At 36.6% G+C, this 11,235-nt stretch overlaps 1 protein-coding gene across 2 annotated transcripts; it reads left to right on the forward strand.

Moving 5' to 3' along the window:
- The first annotated feature begins 7,051 nt into the window (after nt 1-7,051).
- On the forward strand, nt 7,052-10,992 carry LOC103405621 (uncharacterized). Of its 2 annotated transcripts, none has more exons than XM_017324251.3 (5): nt 7,052-7,530; nt 7,933-8,703; nt 9,054-9,463; nt 10,523-10,592; nt 10,693-10,992. In XM_017324251.3, exons 2-5 carry the CDS (start codon nt 7,964-7,966, stop codon nt 10,754-10,756), a joined length of 1,284 nt encoding a protein of 427 aa, XP_017179740.3. In that variant the 5' UTR covers nt 7,052-7,530; nt 7,933-7,963; the 3' UTR covers nt 10,757-10,992. The 2 variants fall into 2 exon arrangements, with proteins under 2 accessions (XP_017179740.3, XP_008342857.3); XM_008344635.4 differs by having other exon boundaries at nt 7,136-7,530; nt 7,960-8,703.
- Nucleotides 10,993-11,235: the final 243 nt, after the last annotated feature.

Here is an 11,235-nt window from a genome sequence, read left to right on the forward strand (position 1 = left end):
ACAAAGTCAGTAACTAAAACAAAAGACATTAAAAAGAAACAACGGGGGATTAGCAAAGTTGCTAATCCCCGGCAACGATGCCAAAATTTGATGCGATGAAAGTTAAGCACTCAAATTAAACCCTCTTGTTGTCAAATTGTAGTATAAATGCAAGTAGGTATCGTTCTAAACCGGGGATTAGGAGGGCTTGCTAAAACCTCTAAACTTACTCAAAAACATAAAAACAAAGTTAAAAACGTTTGAATAGACTCAAGGGACTCAAACAGATTCTAAAGACTCAAACAACTGAAAAACACTCAAAACTGCCTAAAAACACAAACTGGGCAGATTTGACTCTAACACAATTTTGGACGAATTTAGTGTTTTGGTTTGAATCAAAACACTCAAAAACACAAACAAAACCGAAATTTAACACTTTGAAACAAGAAAGTAAAATGGGGATTTTGGTTTTGATGAATTTGAAACAAACAAACAAGTTATAAAACTAGGTAGATTGTAAGACAAATTTGAGGAATACGATGATGGATGGATTAGTTAGAGGTTCGTTCTTCACACATGATACACTTGTACATGAATCGATTTCCAATTGCTTTTCAATAAACTATGATGCTCAACACCCCAGATTAACCGTGATGCACAAATTAACCCTCAGATTTTCCTTTACTCATTGAATTGGATGAATGCATGTGACAACCCAAATCATTCTCTAAAAGTCCCCTATATGAATGCATAATAGAGATACAATCAGAGATAATTACGTTCAATGAAAATCATAAGTGTTGACGAGGCATTTATAACTATGAATGCATGATACAATTGCCAAGAATTCAATTAACGCGATTATGATAAACAACATTCACTACTCATGAATGAAAACTAAGTATACATCCTTAATAAACATACAAGAATCAGTTATGAATAAAATAGATAATTGAATTGCAATCACAACTTATCAAATCACAATTGGAAGAAATCAATTCAAATCTCAAGCATGTTCATGGCTTCAAACTTCCCCTAACTAAATAGGGGTTTAGCCACTCATAATTGCAAAAAAATTAGAAAATAACAAAGTAGACATTGAAAGCAAGAACGAAGTATACCTAAAACGCTCCAAAGTTCCAAGCTTGAAACGCCAAGGACTTTTGTTTTCACCACCTTGTTATAGCACAAGTGTCTAGGATGTGTATGGATATATGGATGGAATGGATTTGCACGGCTAAGAGATGAAAGTGTATGGATTGGTGAGATGTAGTATGGCTAGATGAATGGATGATGGCCCCCAAATTATGGTGAAGGGTGGATGTATTTATAGGCTAGGGAGATGAGTGTATAGAGTTGTAATGAGTGGATGTAATGGGTGTAGTGGGTTGAGTGGATGTAATGGGTATAGTGGATGGATGTTTGGTAATGAGTGGATGTAATGGGTGTAGTGGATGGATGTTTGGAGAATGGATGTGTTGGGTGAAATGAGTGGATGTAGTGGTAGGTGAATGTGTTTGGTGGTTGTAATGAGTGGATGTAGTGGTAGGTGAATGTGTTGGGTAAAATGAGTGTGCTAAAATGGTTATTTATAGGGAGAGGATGATGCACAAACTTCAAATTTTGTCTATTCCTTTTGCTCCAAGCATATGCTATCCATTCCATGCCCAAAAATGCTCCAAAATGCTCCAAAATGCTCCAAAATGCACTTCTTTGCCACATTAACCCTTTGGACCTACAAACACACGAAAATAGCTTAAAATACTAAAATAACTACGAACTAACAACATAAATGCCAAGAAACAATCTAACTAAGTCGCATAAATATGCTCCTATCACTTCTCCCTTCTCCATCCGAAAAGCTGAGAAAATTGGTTTGATTTTAAAAGAAACCCCACGGTGGGAGTGACGGGTTTGGCTTTGATTAGCCAAAACTTGAAGCTAACTCCGCCATCCACCACCACCAATGAATTTCCCTCAACCTCAAGAACAAAGCCCATGCATTGGTTGGGGTGTCGGAGTTGTTTTGGAGATGAATCAAGATCACCCAAAATCAAGGGTTTCTGGCGGTTCATGGGAAATTTGAGGTGTTTCCAGGCCAAATTAGACTTGGTAACATGTATGAAAATGGCTGCCCTCATTGAGATCTACTTGTTTATAAAATTTGGTAATTTTTTGAAATAGTTAAATTTTCCGACAAGTCGGGGCGGCTGACAGCCACTCGCGGTTACGCGTGGCCAATGGGCTGATGTTGCTATTTTGTGCAAAGTTTGATACTATAAAAATGAATTTGGATCCCAATTGATGTGTTTTGATTGTTAAACCTAATGTTGGTTATTACGGTTACTTGAATATTTCGCAAATGGATTGAAAATGAAATTTGAACTACGAAAGGCTTGATCCCGCTTAAGGGTACGTAGGCAGTCTAACAGGGTTAGATGCAGCCTTAAATAATCGAGACAAATCTTTTGTTGAGAAATTGAACTAAGAAAATGAATTTGGTGCATAATTTGAAATTTAACCTTATATTTTAGTAAATAAATGTTGATCATAAATTTTGGGAGGGAAAAAGAAATTGAGGTAGAGAATCGTGATTAATGGTAGTTAGCTAAACAAGATTTTAGTTTGGGCCTATCACCGATATTATTTTCCAAAATAAATATTTCGGGGCGGGGAGTTACATCTCTTCTACAAATAGTAGCAAACTTGAAGAGGTAATTAAGAGATTGTTTATTACCACAAATTTGAGTATGGCCAATTTACAAGGACAAGGCCATGATGGAGCTAGTATTACGAGATGTGAGCTAAGTGGTATTTTGAGTAGAAAAAAAAGATTTTGAACAAATATCCTCAAACATTTTATGTTCATTATTTTGCACGCCAACTTTAACTAGCTCTTGCAGCCGTAACAAAGGATATGAGGATGTTGCCATTCTTCATGAATGCTAGTTGTTTGATTAATATTGTTGGATCATCATATAAGTGTCGTGATGCATTTAGAGAGAAACAACATGAACAAATTAACAAAGCTCTTGATATGGTGCTCTTAAAATAGGAAAAAGTTAAATCAAGAGAGTAGTCTCATACATCTTTGTGATACACGTTGGAACTCACATTATATGGCAATATAATTAGTTTATTGTTATATTTCAACCTGTAGTGGAGGTGCTTGAATGAATTAAGGGTGATTGCAATCAAAATAATCTAGGTGAACCAAAAAGGTTATTCAAAGAAATACAAACTTTTGACTGTTTTTCACCTTTTTTTTTATGAGACTTAAATTGGTAATTACAAATGAGTTATCACAAGTATTATAAAAGAACTATCAAGATATTGTGAATGTGATGACATTAGTGGAAGTATGGAAGTAAAGACTACAATACTTGAGTAATGATGACTTTGAGGATTTGTTTCATGATGTACAAAAGTTTTGTGAGGAAAATGATATTATTGTTCTTTACATGGAGAATTTTGCATTTCGTACCTGGAAAATCAAAGCGTAAAGCTCCAAGACTCATAAAACTTCCACTACTATCGTGTAAACATCTATTTTCAAGTCCTTGATATGCAACTAAAAAATTTGAATGATCACTTCAATGAGGAAAAACTTCGATTTTCTTCTTTGTATGGCATGTTTGAGTTCGACGAATGATTTTGCATTAAAAAAAAAGAGTTTGTTTCGCCAATTTTATCTTCAAGATTTTGATTATGTGGACCTCATGAATCTTCTAATTCAACTAGACTATTATATTTCTGATATGAAAATGCATAGTGAGGTTTTACCATTGAAATGAATTATTAATCTTTCAAAGGAGTTGGTGAAGACCAAAAGGTGTGTGTGGATGCAAATTTCTTCCTCCTTAATCTTGGACAAAATTGCACCTACAAAATAATTAATACCTTTGGTCAAAGCCAAAAGCCTCACACGCCCACGATGAATTGGGAGGGGTGGGTTTGGCCGAAGAACCTTCGATGCCAAAGTTAGAATTTAGAGAGAAAGTGTTTGAGAATTTTAGAAAATTTTATTAAGAGACTTGGAAGTAGTTTTTGGAGAGAATGGAGAAGCTATTTATAGGGATATGGCCGGCCCTATTAGGAGAATAGGGACAGGCTATTTGGGGTATTTTTTGGGTGTAATTTGTAGTTAATTAGCCATTAATAGATTAATTAGGTAATAAATCCATTAGTTGACTAATTAACATAATGGAAGAAATAATTTGGGAGTTACCTTGTGGGGAAGATTTGATGAGGATGGATGAGATATGTTTTGAATTATTACGTATTTTGGGCACTTTTAACTTGGTTGAGGATTGATTGCCCACTACTTGCACATAGGAATCCCGGTATGTCTCGAGGGTAATTTTATCCTCTTTTATCCAAAAATCCACGTGTTGCCTTGGAATTATTTTTGGCTCCACAGTGTGCAAGCTACAAGTTAGTGTATAAGTTTCTTACATTGGTTTTGGTGTTACCGGTTGCAACTGCTTTTGGTGAGAGTGTTTTCTGCTATGAATATTGTGAAAACATCACTGCGTAACAAAATGGGAGATCAATGCATATGGTTGAGTGATAGCATGATTGTTTACATTGAGAGAGATTTATTTGTTTTTATTGATAATGAGCCTATTATGCGACGTTTTCAAGACATGAAACCTCATCGGTAACAATTGTAACTTGTTTGTAATGATGAATTATGAACGTAATTAATACTGTTAACTATCTAAAAGGATTTAGTTGTCTTAAGTTTTTTTGAACCTTGCACCCTTTTTAAATTCCTTTCTCTGACAATTTCTGGTTTGGTTAAGGTTGTTCACTCGTTGGATAGGCCTTCGAGTTGTTTTCCTTGTTCATTTTTTTATAAAGCTTTTGAGAATCTCAGAGGATATCTATGAGTATATTTTGCATCCTCTCAAGTGTTGGATTACTTGCGGCGCACGCCAATCCCTAAATTGTTGGAACTCTAAGAATATAGGAAACTTGGCTGATTCCATACTAAATCGGGGTTCCTTTTCTTGTAGAATAAGTATGGTCAATCTCAACGATGACTCGGAATAAGATGATTGAGGCATCATTGATCCGTTTGTGTAGCTCCGAGTGGGAAGCTGTTTAGTTCATGATCGAACTATAAAGGCATGCTTACTTCGATCTACCTTATTCCGAATAGCTTCAGAGTAATCCGAAGTAATATGCTGTTCAGACTTCTTCATGTGTGGCAATCCAGATCCATAACCGCCATAAGGTGTACGAGTCATTCAGATTCATTAAGTTTTTCTTCTTACACCATACATTATGCCCTGTCCTTTTTCCATTACAAGCTAGTAATGGAGGAGGACAAATGTTAAGTTGTCATGTAGTGCTTTGCGAGTGACTTTAGTTTTTAGTTGGTTAGAGGGGACTTGCATTGGCTAGATAGTTTGACAGTTAACTTGATCATGACTGTGTATGTCCTAAACTCATAGGTCGTTACAGTATGTTGTATGCCGTTTGATATGAGTTCGGATGAAGAACTTGAGGAATTACGCAGAGAATTCCAGTCTCCGCTGTGAATGGTAAAACTGAAGTAATGTTTTTCATGTTGCTCCGAATTGAGTTCCGCAAAATTCTATAAAAATTTGACATCCTAGTATAATTGTTTTTCATCTATACTACACATTACTCAACCAAAACACTATGAAATTACTATTATGACCCTTTACACAAAATTTTATTGTTTTTCACATGAGCCTCGCAAATTTACCCTTTCCTTTTTCATTGCCAACGTCACAGATTTAGGGCTGGGTTAGGTGGGGATGGGGCGTATGGTTCAACACAAGACAAAGAGAATAGAATTTGTGGCTTGGTAAATTTTTCATGGGAACGAGAGAGATCGGAAGAAAGATGTGGTGGTCGCTAATGGTGGTGAAGAGTTGAGGATGTGGTGCGGTTTTTGTCATATGCAGATGGGGTTTGAAGCTCGAAGGAAAACTGGCGGCGGTGGTGTGTGTAGGTGTGAACAAATGGGAAGGGTGTTGGGCTATCGTAATTTTGGGCTAGAAGCTTTTAAAAAAACAAAAGAAAAGAATGAGGTCCTGGGCTACTGCAGTCATGGCGTTGTTTTCAACAAAGAGAGAATATTGTGTAGGATTTCTATTTCAGCACATTTACTCAGTGTTTCAGTCCCTAATTTTTAGGTTTTTTTTTTTTTTTTTTATCGTCTCTGTGAGATTGAAGTGTTGGATGGGTGTGAATTTTCTTGTGAGAATCGTGGGTTGTTATTCATTGTTACCATAATGAACGAATACTCAATTGCTTCTCTCTCTATTGGGCTTCAAGATGAGGGTCGGTTTAGATTGCAATTCCCTTATAAATCAATCTTTTAATTGAATATGGAGGCGTAGGCAGTTTTTTCCCTTTATCTTCTTTGTGTTACGTTGTTTTCGATTCCAGCATGTTGCAATTCTAGATTCCATATTGAAGAACGTGCGATGCGAATATGGAGAAGAGAGAGAAGCACGAATGAGTTTGTGCACCGCTCTTTTTCTATTCCCTTATTTTATTTTTCTTTTGCTTTTTTTTTTTCATTTGTTATCCTTATGCATGAATGATGATCCTCTCCGAATCCTCTTTGTGAGGATCTCGAGAATCTTCAAATCACATCCGTTCATCGTATATTGTGCAGTCATTTTTTATCAGATACTGTTTATATTTAATTTTAAATAAAAAATTTACAATAATTTCTGATCGCAAGATATACAATGAATGGATGTGATTGAAAGATTCTCGGAATTATCACAAAGAGGATCTAGAGAGAATCCTCATTCTTTACTCATTAAGTAAGAGTAAAATAAAAAACAAATTTAGTTGAACACGTAAAACGTGTGTGATTGGTAGTTTTTTTCTTAACAAAACTCGCACAAAAACACATTAAACTCAACAATTTTTAATATAAATCATCATCGGGTGGTTTAGTAGTTGGAGATTAACTCTAGACTCGTATTTTACATGATACATCCTGAATTAGATTCCTACTATTGGTAAATCACACGATGGTAGATAGCGGAACTTAAAATGCCTCAGAGTTTTTTCAATTCCTGAAAGAGTCCATTTTTTGAAAAAATAAAACAATTTTTAATATAAAACCAGTAAAAGGGTACAAAATATACGTAAAGTATCAACCAAACAATACTCTTTAACCAAAAACCTTACTGGCGTTCAAGTTCAATTTTTAACCTCTGAAGCATATATACCACAGTTGCTGGCATTCCTGTTAAACAAAAAAAAGAAACTTTCTTTGTGCCTGTCGTACTTCTTCCGCCGCTTTCTGGTCTCTCTCTCTGATAGCTTTTGAGAGAAGAAGAATTAGAAAGGCTTTTCAGCTTGAAGAATCTCTCTCTGTCCTTGTGGGATTGTATTTCTGCAAATCGCAGGTGGATTTATGGATACGTGATACGAAATTGGACCGCGGGAATCAGCCAAGAAAGTCGTCGTATTTCCTGCAATCCTTTCCAAGTATCAGCCGTCGGATCGATGAACGCCTCAATTCTTGGATTTCATATTTATATATAAAGGAAGGTACTTTTTTGATGCTCTGTTCATTCCAATTCATGGGTTTCATCTCTCTTTTCATTTTTTTTAGTTTTCTTTTGCGCTTGAAATTCTTATTTTCTATATATAACTTTTGGAAACCTTTCGTCCATTTGCGGCTTTTTCACACAAGTATTCAGAATTTTGATTGTGTATTGAGATGAACATGAATTTGAGTTGTTAAATTTCGAGCTGCATAATCACTTTCATGCTAGTTTTTCGATATAATACCCTCCAGTTTCTTTGTATGTTCGGTGCAAGTTACGGACTTGTGTTGGTAGCAAAGTAACCTCTACTGATGAAGCTTTTTACATCATGCTGTTAGTTTGTGATGACTGTTGCTTATATTCTTCTTCTTCTTTTTTTTTTTTTTTTTTTTTTTTGGTTCAGTCTTAAATTCTATACATGTTCATGTAGGCGGATGTCAAGGGCTCGAGATAAGTCTGGTGGTTGGGCTGCCTTTGACCTCAAGCAGCGCCAGAAACAAGGCCTCGAGCCTCAAGTTTACAAGGATCCTTTCCTAACTATACCGACCACTCTAACTTCTCTACATCCTCGTGAAAACGTACCGAGGATTAATGACCTTCCGGGCAGGCCCTTTTCAACTCAGCTCCTCCCATCTGTAGATTGTCCAACTTCGGCAGAGAATAGGGTTGGGAAAAGACCTTTATTAGATGGCGATTCCAGTGGGAAACAGTACACTTCCGTGGAAGATAATACATCTTCCATGAGGAAGATCATGGATCTTTACCCTTGGGCTGACGATTTCTTGATTGAGGATATTATGGTTGCAATGGATAATGATATAGATAAGGCCTCAATTTTATTGAAACAATGGTTTCCTCCGGCAGCTGTGGAGAGAATAACCAAACTAGCATTTCAAAAAAACAACTCCAGCTCAAATGTCTCTTTAAGTGATAGAGAATCTGTTCCTCAATCTCCTTCTGGCATTTCTAACCTTAACTCTACGATTCAAAAATGTCTCAAAGAGAATAAGATAGAATTGTTAACTGGTGATGATTGCGGTGTGCAAAAGCTTGCTAATGATGCAGCAAATAGGAAGCTGGTTCTGGGGAGTTTGGAGTCTGTACCCATCGAACCTGAGTGGGAAGAGGATGATGTTTACTTGAAGCATCGAAAAGATGCATTAAGGATGATGAGGTATGCTTTCTGTTCATGAACTTGCAGGATATGACTATTAAGCAGTGGCAATTGTGTTTTTCTCTCCCTGTTGGCATAATTTTTTGTTCTTATGCTGCCTTCTTTTCGTGTTGCCAGTCTCGTTGTTTAGTCATCCACCCAAGTTATACAGCTTGTGCTTGTTGCCACTTCTCATATGAACATTTCTTAGGTTTCACAACAGAATTTTGTACTTTATCTTGCTGTTTTCGTCAGCTTTTTTAAACTATGTCATAGCATTGGTTCTGCAGGATATGTCGTGCTTCTTGAAAAACCTATGTTTTTGCATACTATGTCGTAGCATTGAAAATTTTCTTTTCTTAAATAATAAGGTCAGCATCACAGCACTCTAAGGCAGCCACTCATGCCTTTGTTAGAGGTGACCATTTTTCCGCCCAACAACACTCAAAGAAGGCTCGAGAGGAACGGTTGGTTGCTGAAAGCCTCAATAAGAAGGCAGCCAAAGAAATTTTAAGGATCAAGAATAGCAAAAATGATTTATGGAAATTGGATTTACATGGCCTTCATGCATCAGAAGCAATTCAAGCCTTGCACGAACACCTGCAGCAAATTGAAACAAAAGAGCTATCTAATCGCTCTGTGTCACCAAACAGAGTTAAGATGGAAAAGAGGATTATACGTTCTTCATCACTTGAGTCGTTTAGTTGTAAGGACAGAGAGAAATTGGATCAACAGAAGGCATCATCAACGCAAAGACCGGCATCCTTAGAGATCATCACAGGTATATTGTTTCATTCATTGAATTTATAATTTCAGATGACATAGGTAAATAATGTCGGAATTTAAAGTTATCTTCATGCATCAAAATTCTAGAATCTCTATTTTATGTTGACATAGGATAATTGGGACATACTTATTTGTTTGCCTTTTTTTTTTATCTGCTAGGGAAAATATTATCATTAAATGGAAGCAAATAGGTTAAAACTTAATATCATTTAGGACAATCTTTATAAACATATGCTGTATGTTGGGGGTAGGGATTTGGAAAATCATGGATGTACAATGATAGGTTTTAAACTTAAAGGGAAAAAATAGGGGCTGACAGAAAAGATGGTTGGAATATAACTAGGCATCAGCTTTTTCCACGGTTTCAGGTTGATTTGAAGGGCCAAGGTAAATGTTTCAGGTTATTTGAATTTTGGGTTAAGGACTGTAGAGAATAAGTGTGGTTTTAAAGTCATTTTAAATCCCTCTATCTAATGTTTGTAGTTCATTTCGAACTAATTATTCCAAATCCCTTTGGTACCTGCAAATTTCCTCATCCAAACGCTGTGTGTGTGTGTGAAAGTTCCTTGTGCAGGGCGAAAAAGCTAGTGAATAACCAAAACCACTTTAGGTAATGTTCGACTAGAAATATAAGTTACAGAAAACATAAGTTAGAGAATCACTTTCAGTTCTTTCGTCAGGAAGCACTCTGTGACGATGCTGGATGCGGTTGTGTTTTATTCAAAATTTATGTGCTTTTAACAAAAGTGTAACCAAAAAAAACCGCTTCCTATGGAAACAATCCCAAAGAGGAATGAACATTGCTTGCCCTAAATTCATCTACTCATTAATGATATGTTTGCTGGAACTTGGTCATTACTTGGCAAGATGGGAAAACAGTCTTTCTGGAATCAATACAATGCTTGTTAGAGGATTAAATGAAAAATGTGGCACTACATTGTTTTTTTTTCCTTCTCGGTGCGTGCGTGTCTTGTGGGGGGGGGGGGGGGGGGGGGGTGGGGTGGGGGAGGATGGTTACAGGATGCAACCCTGATTTCTCTGTTTATACATGTAGGTAGAGGTAATCATAGCAGAGGACAGGCTGCACTTCCAACAGCTGTGAGAAGTTTCCTTAACGAGAATGGGTGATGCATCTTTCTTTAGTGTTTTTTTTTTTTCGGGTCTAATAAGCTGGCATTGGCACTGTTTAGTTTGTTGTGTAAACGATGAAATGTTATATTGCAGGTATCGTTTTGAGGAGTTGAGACCAGGTGTAATCACAGTGCGGCCCAAGTTCCGTCACAGGTGATTGCTTCATCAAGTAACCAAGTCAGTGATGATGCAGGATATGTTGTTGCAAAACGCTCTTCTGCACTTGCTTTCTATGCCCAGAATATAAATCAGGCAGTTTCCCTCTTGATATCGGAATCTCATATTTGTATGATTAGGAGTAAGGATTTAGTTTTGGACGATTAAGAAGCGAGAGATTTGTATTAGTAGCCTAGCTCGTGTGCTAATTTAAAATAAATGTATCTCATTTCTAGACGTGGAAGACTTATTTAATTGCGGAGAACCAACTGTGAACTTGATTGATTTGCAACTAGTAAGCAACTGCAACATCACTTGGTATTAAAAAGCCAATGTGAATCGGTGTCTTCAGGATTTTCCGGAAGAGAAATGCTGGATGAACAATTACATGAGGTTGCACCAAGTCCATGGGCTCATGTTGGCATATATATTTGAAAGTTCTTTTGCTCCTTAAGTGATGGAGAAGACTGTCACCGCATT

This window comes from Malus domestica, chromosome 15 (genome assembly GCF_042453785.1).
Source record: "Malus domestica chromosome 15, GDT2T_hap1".
NCBI classification, from domain to species: Eukaryota; Viridiplantae; Streptophyta; class Magnoliopsida; order Rosales; family Rosaceae; genus Malus; species Malus domestica.

What these genes read in the sequence shown, in the direction of transcription:
- LOC103405621 (XM_017324251.3), top strand. Translation starts at nt 7,964, where the DNA reads ATGTCAAGGGCTCGAGATAAGTCTGGTGGTTGGGCTGCCTTTGACCTC. An exon ending in ATCCTTAGAGATCATCACAG is followed by an intron (nt 9,464 to 10,522) that starts GTATATTGTTTC and finishes TTATACATGTAG; the next exon opens with GTAGAGGTAATCATAGCAGA. An exon ending in AGTTTCCTTAACGAGAATGG is followed by an intron (nt 10,593 to 10,692) that starts GTGATGCATCTT and finishes GTTATATTGCAG; the next exon opens with GTATCGTTTTGAGGAGTTGA.